Consider the following 21,544-nt stretch of genomic DNA (forward strand, 5'->3'; position numbering starts at 1 on the left):
CTGTTTAAAACCAAAGAAAACACTGCGGTTATAATTCCGTCACTGTCACAGCCTATGTTGCCCTAATAAAAGGGTAATTTCATAATCCTCCACTGACATGAAGTTGCACTGATATTTGGGCCTTAGGTTTATGTATTTTCTAATGTTATCTTCTTTTATTTATAAAATTATTTTAATTAATTATTAATCAAACTTATTAATAACTTATGCTAATTTATAATGATTGATAATAAGTGGTTACTATTTTAATTATTTTAAAAATAACTTTATTTGGCTGTGCTGGGTCTTAGCTGTGGCATGCGAGCTCTCTGATCTTTGTTGTGGCATGGGTTGGGGTGAGTCTTTAGTTGCATTTTATGCCCCATTTAGACCAGTTTTTCACAAAGGCTCTGACTCCTCATTCCCCTAAACACTGGCTCCTCAGGATATTCGTAAGTGTGATTTTTTTAAAAAAGTATATGGTCGGACTTCCCTGGTGGCCCAGTGGTTGAGAATCACCAATAAAATAAATAAATAAATAAATTTAAAGTACATAGTCAAATAAACTTGTCATATCATGGTTTAAACAAGCTTAACAGGTGTCTTGCTGTAAGCTTTTAGAGGTTTATAATATGCTAATACACACCGTTGAGTCTACACTGAACATATAAAGTTTTCTAAATTTCTTGAATCACAAAAAGCTTTTTTCATGGAACTTCTTGCAAAATTAGTGTTTCAAGAAACCAACTTAGGGAAGACAGATCTGAGTACTTTCTGCACCTGAAGATGCTGTTCTGACATTGCCCCATTTCTAACTGCAGGATGCTCTGGTCCAACACACAGCCCATCTCTGCATCAGGATCCCCCAGGCTGACCTGAACTAGCTCACGTGGAGTAGCCCTGAGATGCTCTGGGGCAGAGGCCCTGGCAGGCCCCAGCTCTCGCCCCTTCTCACAGGGCCAGCAGTGCTTTGCCTCCCTCTGCCACAGAAGCCAGAAATGAACTTCAGCCACACCCTGGAATCTGTCTGGTCCCTATGTCTGTCTGGTCCTCCATGTTTGGCTCCCATATCTGTCTGGTCCCCCATGTCCAGTCAAAGCTGGACATAAACAGCTTCCAGCATCTAACCTGACCACAGGGAGAGAGAAATTGTCTTGCTCTTCAGACAGAAAAAAGGACCCAAGTGCGTTCAGCCTATTCTATGAGAAGTCAGGCTTCTGAGAAGTTATGGCTATGATGTTATTAGGTGACAGATTTTCTTCCCCATTTGAAAAAAAGAAAGAAGGAAAAACATGATATACTCAAGACACTTATTTTCACTTAAGTACAGTTTAAGAGAAAATCAGGCAGACCTTAGTTTTGTGCAGCCTTTGCCAATTATGTAACTTTTTGCAGCCTTGGTTCCTCAAAACTATAAAATCGGATCTTGCCAGATTTTTTTGGTGTTAAAGTGAACTAATGTTTGCAAACTTGGTCATACTATGCTTGATGAATGGTTAACACCCAAAGCAGTATTAGCTGTGGATGGTACTGAAGGATTGTCTTCTCCATGTTGGTCCCCCTGGGAAATAAGGTCCATGGGTTCTGTTTTTGTTTGTTTGTTTTAAAAAAGTAAATGACAGTATCTTTCCACAAAAATAGATTTTTTTGCAAGGAAAACATGTCTTTTTTTAAAAAAAGACACAAATTAATCATTTCTCTTATTTGTATTGCCCTTGAAGAAAAAAAATGAGAAGCTTCTATTTCAACAATACCTCTTGTTCTACTCTTCAGAAAATAAATAAGTAACCCTACTAGAAAGCTACCTGTGGGTGACAACTCCAATTCTCTTCAAGTGTATTTAAAAAAAACTTTATTGGGGTCTCTCCAACATGTCCCCTCATGCCAGCCCAATCCCCAAGCCAACTCAAACCAGTGCCAACACATCCTGGTGGCTAGACTTTCTCCAAATGGATCAGAAGCATGGCAGAACGGGCTAGCTGTTCATCAAGGCAGTCCCTCAACTTCCTGGGCACATGGCCGGATTGAATTTCCTGGCGGCCCTCACTCTTAGCTCTGACTATATGCCTAAGTCCCTGCCAATGGAATGTGACTAGAAGTGATGTGTGCCCCTTCAAGCCTAACCTGTACAATGCTCCCATGCACATCCCTCCAGCTCTTGCCATTTGCCCCAGCTTGATAAAGATAAGCTCAGAAACCTTGGAAGCCACAAGGGAGATAGCAGAACCACAAGATGGAAAATGTCTGATGCCTGATCACTTCTTGAGGAAAAAGGCCAACCACAGCACATGAGTATTTCTCACTCAAGTATAGTTTGAAACTATCTTTCCGCAAAAATAGATTTCTTGCAAGTTCCAAACTACGTATGAGTGAGAAACACTCCAATCAGGTTCGAGCCATTCTATGTTTTTGGATGTGCTTATTAAATTAGCTAGCCTAGGAACGTCCCTAGTGGTCCAGGGGTTAAGAAGCCACCTGCCAGTTCAGGGGGCACATGTTCGATCCCTGGTCCAGGAAGATTCCACATGCTAGGTGGCAACTAAGCTTGTGCACCACAACTGCTGATCCCACACACCTCACCTATTGAACCCCAAGCACCCTAGAGCCCAAGCTCTGCAACAAGAGAAGCCAGCGCAGAGAGATGCCCGAGCACTGCCATTAGAGAGTAGCCCCCACTTGCTGTAACCAGAGAAAGCCTTTGTGCAGCAATGAAGACCTAGTGCAGACAAAAATCCAAAAGTTAATTAATTATTTTAAAAGTAGCTGGTAATCTAGAACTAAGATAACATTGCAGCCTAGCTTCTACTCCAGGTAAACCATCAGAAGTGCCAAAAGTTTAAGAAAAATGTTCCTGGGAACTTTGAAATGCAAAATAATCATTTCATTTAAAAATGTTTCTGTAACACAAGAAAAGTCTGTCATTGCTTGACTTTAGTGACAAGAACATCTTGACCCAGCCTGTCAAATACCTTTGTTTCATGGTAGTATAGTTTGTGTCAAGAGTACAGACTGACACTTCTGACAATTAGACATTTCTGAGACTTTTTAGAAAAACCAAACTGGAGAAAATTGGAGTTAGCTATATACAGGCTTTCATCTATATTTTGTAATTAACAGATTAGAATCTCTTCCTTAACTTCAGAATTGTATGATTATAGTCATTATATACTCCATTATGATTTGACTATAGATAGTAATCCATGATTTAAATTGATCATGAGACACATGGTTTTATCTAAAAAGGCTGAAGCATACAGGGATATGCATTATTTCTGTGTATTAGGGGACACTCAGAAACTTAAGCCTCAAGCTAAACCTAGGAAATTCAAGCTTCAATCCCAACCCAGGTCTAATGAAGTAAATTATTTATTTTGTTGTCTGAAGTATAAGGGACCTACCCTAGTTTAAGGCCATCCAGTTAAAGATGTAATGCCAAATGAGATTACTTACTGGTTATCAAAAAATGACCATGTTATTTCAGTAAAGACCTTATAATCAAATGGATATCTATGGTGTTTGTGGAACACTGCCTTTGGTGATCACAGGTATTAGCCTGAACCCAAATATATCATAAACAGCTTTTCTCAAATCATCTTATTCCCTCCATCCCACTGCTTCCACCTTTATCTAGGCCTCCATAACTGTAACCTGAAATATCCACTGAAGTATCTGCTCTCATCCTAGGCTCCCTGCTTCCATTCTTTCCCCTGCTCCAAACAGCTCCCAGCAAGGAGTCCCCAAAGTGATCTCTTCAAAGCACGAGTCACATGATGCCATTCTCTTGTTTAAAATTCTTTCATGTATCTACACTAATCCTTAGAATAAAATTGGAACTCTGTCACACCCTGCCATGCCCTATCCAATCCCAGCCTATCCTAGAACCAATTACCCCACTCCCTTCACTCCAACACAACCAATCTCCTTTGTGTTTCTTAAATATTCCAAGCTCTTTCCCATGACAGTTTTTGAACCTACTGCTCTCGTTGCCTGAAATGCCCAGCCTCCAGATCTTAACACTGTGGATTTTTCCTCATCCTTCAAGTCTCAATTCAGCCATCACTTCTGCAATTACCCTCTTGTCCTGTTAATTTCCTTTATAACACCTGTAATACCCTGTATTCTTTCAGTTCAGTTCAGTCGCTCAGTCGTGTCTGACTCTTTGCGACCCCATGGACTGTAGCACGCCAGGCTTCCCTGTCCATCACCAACTCCAAGAGTTTACTCAAACTTACGTCCACTGAGTCAGTGATGCCATCCAAACATCTCATCGTCTATCGTCCACTTCTCCTACTGCCTTCAATCTTTCCCAGTATCAGGGTCTTTTCAAATGAGTCAGTTCTTCACATCAGGTGGACAAAGTATTGGAGTTTCAGCTTCAGCATCAGTCCTTCCAATGAATATTTGGGACTGATTTCCTTTAGGATTGACTGGTTTGATCTCCTTGCAGTCCAAGGGACTCTCAAGAGTCGTCTCCAACACCACACTTCAAAAGCATCAATTCCTTGGTGCTCAGCTTTCTTTATAGTCCAACTCTAGCATCCACACATGACTACTGGAAAAACTATAGCTTTGACTATACGGAGCTTTGTCTGCAAAATAATGTCTCTGCTTTTTAATATGCTGTCAAGGTTGGCCATAGCTTTTCTTCCAAGGAGCAAGTGTCTTTTAATTTCATGGCTGCAGTCACCACCTGCAGTGATTTTGAAGCCCAAGAAAAATAGTCTGTCACTGTTTCCATTGTCTCCCCATCTATTTGCCATGAAGCAATGGAACCGGATGCCATGATCTTAGTTTTCTGAATGTCGAGTTTTAAGCCAACTTTTTCACTCTCCTCTTTCATTTTCAAGAGGCTTTTTAGTTCCTCTTTGTTTTCTCTCATAAGGGTGGTGTCATCTGCGTATCTGAGGTTGTTGATATTTCTCCCGGCAATCATGATTCCAGCTTATGCTTTATCCAATAAAGCATTTCGTATAATGTACTCTGCATAGAAGTTAAATAAGCAGGGTGACAATATACGTCCTTGACATACTCCTTTCCCGATTTGGAACCAGTCTGTTGGTCCATGGCCAGTTCTAACAATTGCTTCTTGACCCACATACAGATTTCTCAGGAGGCAGGTCAGGTGGTATGTTATTCTCATCTCTTTAAGACTTTTCCACAGTTTGTTGTGATCCACACAGTCAGAGGCTTTGGCAGAGTCAGTAAAGCAGAAGTAGATGTTTTTCTGGAACTCTCTTGCTTTTTCGATGATCCAACAGATGTTGGCAATTTGATCTCTAGTACCTCTGCCTTTTCTAAAACCAGTTTGAACATCTGGAAGTTCACGGTTCACATACTGTTGAAGCCTGGCTTGGAGAATTTGAGCATTACTTTACTAGCGTGTGAGATGAGTGCAATTGTGTGGTAGTTTGAACATTCTTTGGCATTGCCTTTCTTTGGGATTAGAAAGAAAACTGACCTTTTCCAGTCCTGTGGCCACTGCTGACTTTTCCAAAGTTGCTGGCATATTGAGTACAGCACTTTCACAGCATCATCTTTGAGGATTTGAAATAGCTGAATTGGAATTCCACTACCTCCACTAGCTTTGTTCATTGTGATGCTTCCTAAGGCCTACTTGACTTCACATTCCAGGATGTCTGGCTCTAGGTGAGTGATCACACCATCATGATTATCTGGGTCATGAAGATCTTTTTGTATTGTTCTTCTGTGTATTCTTGCCACTCTTCTTAATATCTTCTGCTTCTGTTAGGTCCATACCATTTCTGTTCTTTATTGTGCTCATCTTTGCATGAAATATTCCCTTGGTATCTCTAATTTTCTTGAAGAGATCTCAAGTCTTTCCCATTCTATGTTTTCCTCTATTTCTTTGCACTGATCACTGAGGAAGGCTTTCTTATCTCTCCTTGCTATTCTTTGGAACTCTGCATTTAGATGGGTATATCTTTCCTTTTCTCCTTTGCCTTTTGTTTCTCTTCCTTTCCTCAGCTATTTGTAAGGCCTCCTCAGACAACCATTTTGCCTTTTTGCATTTCTTTTTCTTGGGGATGGTCTTGATCACTGCCTCCTGTACAATGTTTACAAACTTCCGTCCATAGTTCTTCAGGCACTGTTATCAAGATCTATCCTTGAATCTATTTCTCACTTCCTCTGTATAATCATAAGGGACTTGATTTAGATAATACCTGAATGATCTAAGTGGTTTCCCCTATTTTCTTCAATTTAAGTCTGAATTTGGCAATAAGGAGTTCATGATCTGAGCCACAGTCAGCTCCCAGTCTTGTTTTTGCTGACTGTATAGAGCTTCTCCATCTTCAGCTGCAAAGAATATAATCAATCTGATTTCGGTGTTGATCATCTGGTGATGTCCATGTGTAGAGTCTTCTCTTGTGTTGTTGGAAGAGGTTGTTTGCTATGACCAGTGCATTCTCCTGGAAAAACTCTGTTAGACTTTGCCCTCCTTTGTTTTGTACTCGAAGACCAAATTTGCCTCTTACTCCAGGTGTTTCTTGACTTCCTACTTTTGCATCCCAGTCCCCTATAATGAAAAGAACATTTTTGGGGTGTTAGTTCTAGAAGGTCTTGTACGTCCTCATAGAATCGTTCAATGTCAGCTTCTTCAGCATTACTGGTCAGGGCATAGACTTGGATTACTGTGATACTGAATGGTTGCCTTGGAAACAAACAGAGATCATTCTGTCATTTTTGAGACTGCATCCAAGTACTGCATTTCAGACTCTTTTGTTGACTATGATGGCTACTCCATTTCTTCTAAGGGACTGTTGTCCACAGCAGTAGATATGATGGTCATCTGAGTTAAATTCACCCATTCCTGTCCATTTGAGTTCACTGATTCCTAAAATGTCAAGGTTCACTCTTGCTATCTCCTGTTTGTCCACTTCCAATTTGCCTTGATTCATGGACGTAACATTCCAAGTTCCTATGCAATATTGCTCTTTACAGCATTGGACTTTACTTCCATCACCAGTCACATCCACAACTGGGTGTTGTTTTTGTTTTGGCTCCATCTCTTCATTCTTTCTGGAGTTAGTTCTCCACTGATCTCCAGTAGCATATTGGGCACCTACCGACCTGGGGAGTTCATCTTTCAGTGTCCTGTCTCTTTGGCTTTTCTTACTGTTCATGGGGTTCTCAAGGCAAGAATACTGAAATGGTTTGCCATTCCCTTCTCATGTTTGTCAGAACTTTTCACCATGACCTGTCAGTCTTGGGTAGCCCTACATGGCATGGCTCATGGTTTCATTGAGTTAGATAAGGCTGTGGTCCACGTGATCAGTTTGGTTAGTTTTCTGTGATTATGGTTTTCATTCTCTCTGCCCTTTGATGGTTATGGAAACTTCCTGATGGAAGAGACTGACTGAAGGGGAAACTGAGTCTTGTTCTGATGGGCAAGGCCATGTTCAGTAAATCTTTAATCCAAGAGTCTCTGGCAGATGCGTGGGTCAGCAGTGGCCTGCTGCAGGGTCGGGGGCACTGAGTGTAGCAATGCATGCATGGGACCTTTTGAAGGGGGTCCCCATTATCTTCATTACGTCCACCATAGTTTGGCCTCAGGTCAAACAACAGGGAGGGAACACAGCCCCGCCCATCAACAAAAAATTGGATGAAAGATTTACTGAAATTGTATTCTTTACTGTCTGAAAATCTGGACACTCTATGAAGACATGAACCTCTTCACCTCTTTATCTTTTACACTATCTTGTTTCAGGCATCATATCCTCAAAGATGAATGGATGGATGGATGGATGAAATTTTAGGGAACAGATAATTTTAGCACTCATTGTCCCATGGATCTTCCATGAGAAACAGTCTTATCACATTTAACAATGAGCATTACTACCATTCACCATTGCAACAAAAAGAATAAAATACTTAGGAATATATCTACCTAAAGAAACAAAAGACCTATACATAGAAAACTATAAAACACTGATGAAAGAAATCAAAGAGGACACAAACAGATGGAGAAACATATCATGCTCATGGATTGGAAGAATCAATATTGTCAAAATGGCTATTCTACCCAAAGCAATCTATAGATTCAATGCAATCCCTATCAAGCTACCAACGGTATTTTTCACAGAACTAGAACAAATAATTTCACAATTTGTATGGAAATACAAAAAACCTCGAATAGCAAAGTAATCTTGAGAAAGAAGAATGGAACTGGAGGAATCAACCTGCCTGACTTCAGACTCTACTACAAAGCCACAGTCATCAAGACAGTATGGTACTGGCACAAAGACAGAAATATAGATCAATGGAACAGAATAGAAAGCCCAGAGATAAATCCACGAACTTATGGACACCTTATCTTGACAAAGGAGGCAAGGATATACAATGGAAAAAAGACAACCTCTTTAACAAGTGGTGCTGGGAAAACTGGTCAACCACTTGTAAAAGAATGAAACTAGAACACTTTCTAACACCATACACAAAAATAAACTCAAAATGGATTAAAGATCTAAATGTAAGACCAGAAACTATAAAACTCCTAGAGGAGAACATAGGCAAAACACTCTCCGACATAAATCACAGCAAGATCCTCTATGAACCACCTCCCAGAATATTGGAAATAAAAGCAAAACTAAACAAATGGGACCTAATGAAACTTAAAAGCTTTTGCACAACAAAGGAAACTATAAGGTCACAGCCCTCAGATTGGGAGAAAATAATAGCAAATGAAGCAACAGACAAAGGATTAATCTCAAAAATATACAAGCAACTCCTGCAGCTCAATTCCAGAAAAATAAATGACCCAATCAAAAAATGGGCCAAAGAACTAAACAGACATTTCTCCAAAGAAGACATACAGATGGCTAACAAACACATGAAAAAGATGCTCAACATCACTCATTATTCAGAGAAATGCAAATCAAACCACAATGAGGTACCATTACACGCCAGTCAGGATGGCTGCTATCCAAAAGTCTACAAGCAATAAATGCTGGAGAGGGTGTGGAGAAAAGGGAACCCTCTTACACTGTTGGTGGGAATGCAAACTAGTACAGCCGCTATGGAAAACAGTGTGGAGATTTCTTAAAAAACTGGAAATAGAACTGCCATATGACCCAGCAATCCCACTTCTGGGCATACACACTGAGGAAACCAGATCTGAAAGAGACACGTGCACCCCAATGTTCATCGCAGCACTGTTTATAATAGCCAGGACATGGAAGCAACCTAGATGCCCATCAGCAGATGAATGGATAAGGAAGCTGTGGTACATATACACCATGGAATATTACTCAGCCATTAAAAAGAATTCATTTGAATCAGTTCTAATGAGATGGATGAAACTGGAGCCCATTATACAGAGTGAAGTAAGCCAGAAAGATAAAGACCAATACAGTATACTAACATATATATGGAATTTAGAAAGATGGTAACGATAACCCTATATGCAAAACAGAAAAAGAGACACAGAAGTACAGAACAGACTTTTGGACTCTGTGGGAGAAGGTGAGGGTGGGATGTTGTGAAAGAACAGCATGTATATTATTATGGTGAAACAGGTCACCAGCCCAGGTGGGATGCATGAGACAAGTGGCTCGAGCCTGGTGCATGGGAAGACCCGAGGAATCGGGTGAGAGGAGGGAGGTGGGAGGGGGATCGGGATGGGGAATACGTGTAAATCTATTGCTGATTCATGTCAATGTATGACAAAACCCACTGAAAAAATAAATAAATTAATTAATTAAAAAAAAAAAAAACAATGAGTATTACTGCCCTCTCCCAGTGGGGATGATTATAGGATAATGCCAATTTCCGCTCCCTTAAGTGCACAATTCCTGGAAATGTAAAGTTTTAGCATTGAGACCATCCATGTATCGGTTTTATTCTTATGTAAAAAATGTTTGAGTTTACAAAATTAAGAGTTCCAAGAGGATGTCTTAACATTTAATTATTTACAATATTTGGGGGCATGAGGCTATCTTCACTCTGAATTTTAAGCTCTTCAACTTACAAAGAAGCTTTCTCAGAAGAGAAAAAAAGTCCCCTCGATGCAGAGTGAAACCACAGGCTGCCTGCTTGAGTTCCCACATCCAGAACTATCACCCTTAGGAGAGTGTGGCAAAGCAAGCCCACAACTGCATGGAAGTCCAACACACACTTCCCTCTTGCTGATGGCACTGGGTCAATATGACAAAATAGTTTGTGTTTCCAGTTCTGACTAAATGGAAGAGAGTCATGCCTACAAACAGTTTTCCCCAAAGTTCCTCTGTACATATAATAGGAAACACAGAACTGGATCTGGGCAGGGACTCTGGAAATGTCAGGGCAGTTTCTCCACACTGAGTGTCCTGGGAATGCCAACATGTGTGACTATACTTTTCCACATTTGGAGCCCTGATGAAGAAACACTGTCCCAATCCAGAACTCATGAACTCCGTTCTGCAGCTCGACAGGAGAAAAATCAACAAGCTGCTGCAGAAAGCCTGCAAGAAACTTTGCACTGGCCATGCAACATCCACCTGCACCGAGGGAGGTTACACGATTCAGCCTTGGGACTTCCCTGGTGGTCCAGTGGTTAAGAATCCGCCTGACAATGCAGGGGACATGGGTTAGATCCCTGGTCCAGGAAGATTCTACATGCCACGGGGCAACTAAGCCTGTGCATCACAACTCCTGAGTCTGTGCTCCAGTACAAGAGAAGCCATAGCAAGGAGAAACCCGAGTACCAAAACTACAAAGTAGCCCTGGCTCGCTGTAACTAAAGAAAGCCCACGCACAGCAACGAAGACCCAGCACCGCCAAAACTAATTAATTATTAATTCTTGGAAAAAAAAAATTCAGCCTTGCAATACATGTGGTAGTGATGGTGGTGACAGTTAACTCCTCTAAGAAAGTTGCTGGGGTCTTTGTCCAGAAAATCCTACAGCACTCTCTTTCAGAAAGACTGCAGGAGAAACTCCCCCCAGAACTCAGCACCAAGAAGAGCTTTGCTTGGGACTTTCGTAGGTAGTCCAGCCGTTAAGATTACAAACTCCCAATGCAGGGGGTGCAGGTTTGATCCCTAGTCGGGGAACTAAGACGCCACATGCCAGGTGATATGGCCACATACACAAAAGAGAAAAAAAAAGAAGAGCTTTGCCTCTACTGAGGATTTAGCTTTGCTGCTAGGTTGTTTTATCTCTTGGATACTGTGGTTACTTCGTGTGTGTGTGTTAGTCAGTGAGTCGTGTCCAACTCTTTGTAACCCCACAGAGCCTGCCAGACTCCTCTGTCCTTGAAATTCTCCAGGCAAGAATACTGGAGTGGGTTGCCATTTCCAGGGAATCTTCCTGACCCAGGGTTCAAACTTGGGTCTCCTACATTGCAGGCAGATGCTTTACCATCTGAGATACTAGGGAAGCAGGGCATAGTTCCGCCTCGCTTCTAGAAAGTCTAGGGACAGATATGCAGTCTCCCTTCCATAACGACACTAGACATTATGACAAGCACGCTTATGTTCAGACTGCACCTGACGTCACCTTGTTTTCTTGCTCTTGTTTTCTCTCAACTCTAAGTCCTTTAACTGTTTTTATTCTCCTGTGTTATACATGTTTATGTGTGTGCTCAGTGGCTCGGTTGCATCTGACTCTTGTGACCCCATGGACCGTAGTGTGCCAGGCTCCTGTGTCCATGGGATTTCCCAGGCAAGAATACTCGAGCGGGTTGCCATCTCCTCCTCCAGGGGATCTTCCCAACCCAAGGATGGAACACACACTCCTGCACTGGCAGGCAGATTCTTTACCGCTGAGCTACCTGAGAAGCCCATATCTATATTTATAAGTGTCTTCAAATCCTTTTGGGAATGAAATACACACACAGTGAATTTTATGCCAAACCTTTAGAACCCTTACATCTTGCAAATATACAACTTGGGCTCAGACAGACCTGGGTTTGAAACCTAATTCTGTGGATTTCCGTGATATCAGGCAAGTCACTTAATACTTCCAAGTTTCCATTTCCTTCTCTTTAAACTGAGGGTAATAACATCTATTAACCATGACCAACCTAGACAGCATATTAGAAAGCAGAGACATTACTTTGCCGACAAAGGTCCGTATAATCAAAGCTATGGTTTTTCCAGTAGTCATGTATGGATGTGAGAGTTGGACCATAAAGAAAGCCAAGAACCAAAGAATTGATGCTTTTGAACTGTGGTGTTGGAGAATACTCTTCAGAGTCCCTTGGACTGCAAGGAGATCCAATCAGTCCATCCTAAAGGAAATCAGTCCTGAATATTCATTGGAAGGACTGATGCTGAAGCTGAAACCGCAATTCTTTGGCCACCTGATGCGAAGAACTGACTCATTGCAAAAGACCCTAATGCTGGGAAAGATTGAAGGCAGGAGGAGAAGGGGACGACAGAGGATGAGATGGTTGGACGGCATCACTGACTTGATGGACATGAGTTTGAGCAAGCTCTGGGAGTTGGTGATGGACAGGGAGGCCTGGCCTGCTGCAGTCCATGGGTTTGCAAAGAGTCAGACATGACTGAGCAATTGAACTGAATTGAATAACATCTATTAATACATTGTGTAGTGGCTATGAGAATTAAAGGTAATTTACATAAAGAGTTGATACTTAGTATCTACTACATAAATAGTGTCTTTACTGTACTTAGTAACTATGCAGATTGTTACCAGAGAATACCAAAGGCAATGTATGGAAGACATGGGGGCATGCAAAAACATGGACAACTTCATCTGACTATGGAAGCAGAGGCTGGAGTGATATGTCTACAGGCAAGGGACACCGAGGATTTCCAGTAATAACCAGAAGCTAGAAGAGGCAAGAGTTTCCCCTTGAAGGTTTGGTGGGAACATGGCCCTGATGACACTTTAATTTTGGACTTCTAGCCTCCAGAACTATTAGGGAATAAATTTCTATTGTTGTAAGCCACACTGTTCATGGAAATTTACTACAGCAGTCCTGGGAAACTATCAATACTACAGTCTCCAACACATGTAGCCCCAACTGGCAGAAGTGAAATAACCAAGCCAATTTTCAGTCCCATTAACATCTGCCAAGAACTCACGGATACATCTGGCATGTTTCATGAGGGGCATATGCTGGAAGATCACAAAGGAGGGAAAAGAGAAGGGGGAGGCTTTAATTTTAGGCTTAAATGAATTAATTGCCCTCTCTGACTTTACCCCTAAGTACCACTGTGACCCTGGGCAAGCCACTTTATCCCTCTAACCCCAAGTCTACCTCTCAGTGTCCTTCCAACCCTAAATTCTAGGATTTAGAATCTGTACTTCACAGGTTAGCTAGAGGCAGGAGAGTTGTCAGGAAGAAAAAAGCCCCCTCCGCATGGCACCCTATGGCTCTACTAGATTATTCTAGACACCATCCCCAAAACCAGGCATTGCTCAGATACTTAAAAAAAAAAAAAAAAAAGCCTAATATTTGAAACATGTGAATTTTCTGTCAAAGAAAAGTCTACTTAAATTTTTCCATAATAATGCCTTTCTTTGTTATTCATAAATGTTAGGAAATCTTATGACCACATGCAAACTGATAGGAATTTTAAAAAGACACTACCCTTCTTCCTGCCATGGCAATTCCCTTTAAAATTTTTATCCAAGACAAGAAGACATCTCTGTCCATCTCTCACTCCACTCTCACTGATTTTCCAAACTACAGGCGTATTCAGATACAGTCTGGGAAGAAATAAATCCACATCTATTCAGTGGGTAAAAGAGAGGGTTATTCTGGGAGGTGACCTCTTCTCATCTGAAATGCTTACCACCATCTCAAAAGTGAAAGTCCCATTAGTGTTCAAATGAACCAAGAGCAACCAAGAGTGGAACAAGGATTCGGGTGGAAGCTGTTCTGATGAACCCCAAACCGAGGGAAGGTTTTTACCGATGGTGCATGTTTACGTACATCCTTATTTCACCAGATGAAGTCTCTTTTCATCAGGGGTCCTTTTCTAAAAGCTCCAATCAAAAAAATAAATAAATAAATAAAATAAAAGCTCCAATCAGCCCTGTGGAGGAAGTTACTGTATGCATCACTTGAAGCTGGGCTGTGAAAGACAGCCAGCGGGAAGACTGTCCACTCAGCCTCCCTAAGGGTGATGTGATAAAGTGACAATTCTTGGAAGCACATGATACAGAGAAGCGGCAACAATCAGGGGAGGGGGGAAGTCACGATTTTGGAACCACTCAGCAATTTTTTCAGCACAAGTTAACACCCAAATTTAAGAAGCAGAAAAAAGTCACCTGGCGGGCTTTTATTCAACAAACACTGATGTCTTTATTGAAGAGGTACCATGCCTACAAAACTGAGTAAGATATATGTCTTGTCTGGAGGCAAAGATGTATGAATCAACCAAATAACGCAGAACTATGTGATACTACCAGCATGGAGGTATGTTGGTGTTCATGACCTAACCAGCCCCGGGGAATCCCAAAGACAAAGCAACGGAGGGAGGAGGGGATGCTGAGTGAATGCTTCGGCTGCCATCTACCATTCTGTGAACTTCTCAAATCTCCCCAGCACCTGACTTTGCCCACCCCGTGTCTCTACACCAGAACTAAAACCACCAAATAACTTCCCTGTCACTGAGAGACACGGCTTCATTATCTTCCCTCAGTCATCCAACAAATAATTACTGAGTACTTAGTATGCGCAGGGTGCTGTGAAAGGCACTGGACCCGTCTGATCCAGGTCTGGTGAGCCATTTCACCCTGGGCTTCATATTCACTAAGGATTTATAATAACACAGATTAAAAAAATCATATCATATCCAAATGATATCATAGATACAGTCACAGAGATACAAGTTCCAGGCTTGAATTTCATGGCATATCACAATCTTTATAATCCTGTTTTGGTAATTTTCAAAACATAAGTGCAAATCTCCCCACTCCCATGCTATAGATCAGCAAGGAAGAGGTCCAGGGGTCTCTCCATGTCTGTGGGCCCTGCGGGCATTCAAGAATGAGCAGCGGACAAGCCAGTTGTTAGATGTATGCTTGCAGAACTTAGTGTTTGGTGGGGAGACAGATCTCAAGCAAGGACCTACCACGCTGATAACTGTGGTTACTGCAAGGGAGAGAGACACGATGGGGGGCGGAGCTGGCAAGCCAGCCTTCACTTTATCTGAAGTGTTTAAATTTTTATAATGTGAACACATCCACCTATTACTTGTGTAGTCACTGTAAGGTTCTATATCAGGTACACCATCAAGAGAAGAACAACCAAGAAAGGACCAGGGGAGAGGCAGACCCCAATGTGGGAGGCAGTGGAAATGGGAGAAACACCAAGTTGTCACAGCGTCAGGGTTGGTCTGGGCTAAAACAGTTCCACGTGACTTTGTGGTGGCCATGGTCTGCACGCCACGTGGAAAGCAGTCCTACGCATGGATACAACAAGGCTTCCCATCTTTGAGCTCCCTACTCGGCTCCATCACCTAGTGACCCCACAAACGCAATGACTAACTTACATGCACTGAGTAATGTAACATGTATGATCAACATGTTAGGCTCACTCTGGTTCAAAACTTGCCTCTTCCTGGAGCGCTATAAATCTTACCGCACAATGCCAAATGCACATGAGTGAGTCATGGCTATCTCGTCTAGACCGGGATATCTCATCTTCACTTTGTCAAACAAATTGTGTCTCACCCATTACCAGTAACCATGTCATCCCCATGTCAAATTCACACAATTCCACTGACAACAGGGCAGCCCTGGTAATCACCTTTCCCCCGATCTAGAGAAAGGGGAGCAGATATCATGGAACGATGCGTGCTAAGTCACTTCAGTTCTGTCCAACTCTTTGAGACCCCATGGACTGCAGTCTGCCAGCCTCCTCTCTCCAAACAAGAATGCTGGAGTGGATTGCCATGCCCTCCTCCAACGGATCTTCCCCACCCAGGAATCAAACATGCATTTCTTATGTCTCCTGCATTGACAGGTGGATTCTGTACCACTAGCTCCAAACTAGGAAGCCCTATGGAACAATGTTAGCATGTCACACATAGCCCACAGTGACAGACTGGGCAGTTGTCACACACAAATTCTGGAATAAAAACATTTCCTTCCACTGTCATTCTTTTTTACTTTCTCATTGTATTTTGAGATGGAGTAAGATGGCATGGCTTTTATAGAAGAGAGGCATGACCAACACTGATCATCCAAAAATGCTTCTGACCATGACAATTACGTGTGACTGTATGTGTGTGTGGACTATTTTGTCTTCGCATGGCAGGTACCCTCTTCGGAGTGGGCACAGTTGTCAGGGAGGTGCACACAAGTAAAACCAGCACAGAGAAGCACAATCGAATGCCCCTGTGCATGAGGGGGACAGCTAACAGAGGAAGAGTTTCCTGCAGAGGCCTTCATGACTGAGTTGGGTTTCTCTGGTGGCTCAGATAATAAAGAGATTGCCTGCAGGGCGGGAGACCCTCATTCGACCCCTGGGTCAGGAAGATTCCCTGGAGAAATGGCAACCAACTCCAGGATTCTTGCCTGCAAAATACCAAGGACAGAGGAGCCTGGCAGGCTACAGTCCATGGGGTCGCAAAGATTTGGACACGACTGAGCCACTTCACTTCACTTCTGCTCTAAGAGGTCAGTGGAGCTGGCATGGTGTATAGGCTTGCCAGGTAAAATATAGGACACCCAGTTAAATTTAAATTTTAGATAAATAATGAAGGATTTTTAGTACAGGTACATCCCAAATATTGCATGGGTCTTCTGTACTTTTATTTGTTAAATCAGGCAATTCTAATGGTGGAAGAGGTAGACAACATGCATGTCAATCATCTTTCCTTTCTTGTCATGAATATTGTCAACATCATCGCACATGAGGAATGAGGTACATGCTATAACAAAGACCTAGGAATTACTCCTGTACCCAAAACACTCAGAACATGCTTGCTTCTTCAACCATGGACTCCTTGAGATCATGGACTTATCTTACCCCTCCTTCTTCAAGGACTAGCCCAGTGACTGGCATGTAGTAGATGCTAAAAATAAGGTTTTGAATAAATGAGGATAAAATGTGAAATGACAATAAAGGGAGGAAATTTGAGGTAAAAGGGGGGGTAAGGTGACAAAACTGTACCTGACAGAAAATACAGGGACCTTCAAGGTGGTGGACAACAGCCAAATTTCCAGCCACCTCCATCACCCACTGGCAGAACCTATCAGCATAGAAGTTCAACTGAACAAACTCTTAGCTTGGATAGTACAACGAAACTGTCTCAAAGCAGTAGGAATTATGCTAAGTGCCCTGAGTGGGTAGAGGTGGGGGCACACAAAATTGGGAGTTCAGCACTTATACAATTATTTACCTTATTTTTTTTTTTTTTTCTTTTTCTTTATTTCCAGGCTCCTCCATCCATGGGATTCTCCAGGCAAAAATACTGGAGTGGGTTGCCATTTCCTTCTCCAAAATTATTTACTTTAAAAAGCCAAAATTAAGGAGGACAAAGCACTGTAAAAGCCCAAAAGAGGAACAAGCCGTTCTACTGAGACAATTCAAGAAGCTTTAGGAATAAGAAGTAGTGTGAGGGATGGAAGGAGGTCTGGCCTTCAGAAGACATTGGCATTTTATAAACATATATTTATTGTTATGCATACATACACACAGAGTTTATAAATGCATAGTTCATACTTCTTAATTATTTTTCTTAATGTTTGTAGCATATATACTTCTAGATTTTTTTCTGTACATATATGCATATGTTTATATTTAACAGACTCTGTATACTACCGTGTAAACTTGCTTTTAAGCTGCAAAGCTTGTCCATCCAAGTAACCAAGTATATTCCCACAGCATAATTTTGAATGCTTGCACAGACATTTTCTACTGATGATTTACTTAACCAAGTACCTACTGCTAATCGTTTTAATTGTTTTCAGTTTTTTGCTGTGATGAACTTCCTGACAGGTAAGTCCTTAGAGACATCCATCATTATTTCTTGGAGATAAATGCCTAGAGGGAGAATTGCTGAGTCAAAGATCATGTACGTTTTTAAGGCTTTTGATATATATCACCATTTTGCTCTCCAAGAAGTCTGTGTCAGTGTATAATCCTATATAAAAGGTTTCATTTTCCCAATTATTTTTCTAAGTTAGTCATCCCACAAAATACCTCTGCAAAATCAGAGAGCATATAAAGTAACATATGTAGTAGGTTTTCTTCTCAAAATAAATCAGTCCAAAAAGCCAGGATTTTAAGAAATCTCACTTGTCTACAATTAGTCCTTGGTGCAGCCAATTAATTTAGACATGAACATTTTAAGCCAAATTTCCAGTCAAAGTCTGCCATGCTTGAGGAACTGTGGTTGCCCACCATTCTAAAATGACTTTATTAAAAATTAATGCATTTCTCTTTTTTTAAGGTGGTAATTAAAACTAGCCTTCTTTAATGGCATCCCATTTCAGGTTCCTGGAGGAAAAAAATCCATTTCCTTTGACCATACCAGAAGAAGCTTAGCTGGTCAAAGAAAGTGAAAATCATAAATGGTGGATAGCCCTCATTACCACAGGAATATTGGTCCAGGTGTGAATTAGTTTGGCTAACGTGGGTGATCACCTACTCACATACCTCTTCAAAAACAAATCAGAACAAAAAATCTTTACAGCACACAGAACTTCTCAGCAAGAAAGAAAGTTAAGCTAAAGTTTTAAAATACTGCTAAACCACATCTAAAAGTTTAGATACTACAAGAGAGAAGTTAATGAGGCAGAAAAATATTCCCCAGTATATAAGCCCCCAGAGGATTTCTAAGAATGAGATCAGAGGCATACAAAATGCTAGGTGGGGATGGTAAGTGCTGGTTCAAGCTTCACTATGGGAAAGGACAGCTGAAGAGTGCCAACATTTTCTAGTGGCAATACAAAACTAAGCTGCTCTAGTCTTCTATGTGACAAGTGCCATGCTCAATGATGCACTCTGGTTTTCATCTTTCTTGAGACACAAAAAACTCAAATAAAAGAGAAAATATGCAAATACAGAAGTTTAACAAGACGGGAAAAAACCTCAACCATGTTATGTTCTAGTGGCCTTGCAATCAAATAATCACATTCATTTGGTCAACATCTATGATTAACTCCATGAGAGAAGAGGTTTGGTTATAGGGCCAGGTACAAAAATATATTCTCTTGGAGGATTGCTATCTCTTATGTAACAGTGTTGGGTGAGCAAGTGTATAGAATCGTAGCTTTCAGGGCTTTCTGAATCAGTCTGCATCTCTCTTGTGCTGATACTTGTATAGTACTGGGATGGATCATCCAGCCATCGATGGTAACACAATCATAATGCTCTGCTCACTTTTCTCAAAAAAAAAAAAAAAGCACTTCCAAAGTCAGCATAGTCACCTCAAATCAAAAAAGCCTCAGAGGCAAAGAAGCTGAAACGCTGAGTACCATAAAATGATGAATGCAAAAACTCCTCCCCACTGAAGATACCCAGGTGGATAAAAGGCACACGAAGGGATACTTCAGACCTAAAACCTCACTGTCAACCTCTGAGTCTTGTGGATTTTCCACCTCCATGGGCGAGGGAGAAAAAAATGAGCAGCAAGCCTGATGGGATTTGAAAATATGTGTGGCTGGCACGCCTCATGGGTCTGTTCATCACTGGCATCCTCTCTCTGGACTGTAACTTACTGAATGTTCGCCTGAGGAGAGTCACCTGGCAGAATCTGAGACTTCTGAGGAGGATGAGCAATTCATTTCCTATAGAGTGTCTACAAGAAAGCAAAGCTTTCAAGTTGCCCCAAGAGATCCTTCCACACAGCCAGCCTCTGAAGAGGAACATCAAGGAGGCCTTCTATGAAATGGCCAGACAAGCCTTCCACATCTTCACTCAAGACACGTTCAAACCCACTTGGGAAGAGAAACACCTGAGCCAAGTCCAGATCGGACTTGATCACCAGCTGCAGTACCTGGAGCAATGCTTGGAAGAAGAGGAGGACGGAAATGAAGACACAGGAGAGAGGGAAACGCCTCTCTCAGCCGGAGAGGAGACCCTCAGGAGCTCCGGTCCTCCAGCCGGGCAACCTAGAACTGAGGAGATATTTCAACAGGATAGACAGGTTCCTCAAAGATAAGAAACGCAGTCCCTGTGCCTGGGAGATTGTCTGAATGGAAATTAGAAGGTGCTTCTACTTCTTTCAGAAACTCACAGCACTACTCAGGAGGAGATAAGGTATTAATGTATTCTAAGAATTAAAATTCTGTTTCTCTCCAAAATCGTCTTTTCCTTCTCTTCCTCCTTCATCTTCTTTTTAAGGCTTGTTGTGCTGTCCCGTGGCTCCCCTTGGCTGGATTATTGGTGGTTTGGGTAATGGTCATTTTTTTCCTGAAGTTTGGCCTTGCAACATCGGCCACATTCACCTCTCCAAACAAGGTGATGCCTACCACCCCCTGGGTGATCAAGAGTCTTGTTAGGAAGTCCTGAAGACAGTTTTAGAGGAGGACTCGCCCTCCCATCTTCTATTCTCTGTTCTTCTTTCCTTTTGCTCTTGCTTTGCTCTGTTGCTTTGAACTCCCTCAAACCCATGGCCAGAGGACACGGCTCAGAGAATCCTGCAAAATCTAACACCTCAATGACTTAACTCTCTTGCTGCCAAGATTGTTTATTCTAGGAAAGTTCAGCATGTTAAAAGAGCCTGTACAAGGTCCCATAGACTTAAAACCATTCCTGTCTCCCTACTCTAAAAAAAAGAAAATAGAAATTTTGGACCCATTTGCTTCTCAGCCTGGTTTGGTTAAAATGATAGAAAGTTTGTGGGTTGGTATTTTATTACTGTAAGAGAGTGAAGATCCATCATGATATTAGATGGTTGAATGAGATGACCATTAAAGTCTCATTCAACCTTTAAGAGCTTATGATTCTAATACAAAGAGCATTGTTCATTCCCAATACATATTATGCGATTTTGACACTTAAAAGCATGAAAAATACTGCAGAAAAGTTTAATATCTGTCTTTTTTTGTTTGTTTTCTACCTGAAATGAAATACCTATGGTTAGACTATGGAAGAATTTCACACTGGATTTTTCCCAACTAGAAGGCCACTTTCTTCTTGTTAAATAAACTAATCTTCTTACTAATACATGACACTTTAATATACTTTATCTTTTTGAAAGTTATTTTGTGCGTAGATTACCCAGATTATTTACTTAAATTTTCTTGCATGGCCCTTCATCTGTATTAATTCACCTTATAGTTGAAATGAATTTTCTCTACCTTTCTCTCTCCCTTCTACCCCATTTCAGAATCATCTATCTTCAAGCAAGAAGATTAACAGACAGATTGTGACTACCCAAATGCATCACAGAGGTATCCAGTTCAACTCTTGGAAGGCCTTTATTTGCTATTATTTTCATAGCATGATGCTAAACGGTTTAGACTCAAGATTCATCCATAGTTGAATAGTTGGATAGTTAAACTCCAATATAGTTATACTGAGAAAGTATTAAAATAAAACTCAGTTCAAAAGTTAGAAGAAATGTTTAAAAGAACAAGAACTAGTTGTGGATCACAGTATACTGGTTACCAGTAGAAGGATCAGACAATAAAACAACTTT

General features: G+C 41.4%; 2 protein-coding genes across 5 annotated transcripts in view; one reads left to right on the forward strand and one right to left on the reverse strand.

Moving 5' to 3' along the window:
* MOB3B (MOB kinase activator 3B) overlaps window positions 1-21,544 on the reverse strand; it is a 215,405-nt gene that overhangs the window by 190,165 nt on the left and 3,696 nt on the right. The gene's annotated exons all lie outside the window — the stretch shown is intronic.
* On the forward strand, window positions 19,523-20,159 carry IFNK (interferon kappa). Its single transcript, XM_043486440.1, is given in 2 exon segments — window positions 19,523-19,942; window positions 19,944-20,159. Coding segments are annotated over 2 exon segments (636 nt in total).

The sequence above is a fragment of the Cervus canadensis genome, chromosome 14 (genome assembly GCF_019320065.1).
Source record: "Cervus canadensis isolate Bull #8, Minnesota chromosome 14, ASM1932006v1, whole genome shotgun sequence".
In the NCBI taxonomy this organism is placed as follows: domain Eukaryota; kingdom Metazoa; phylum Chordata; class Mammalia; order Artiodactyla; family Cervidae; genus Cervus; species Cervus canadensis.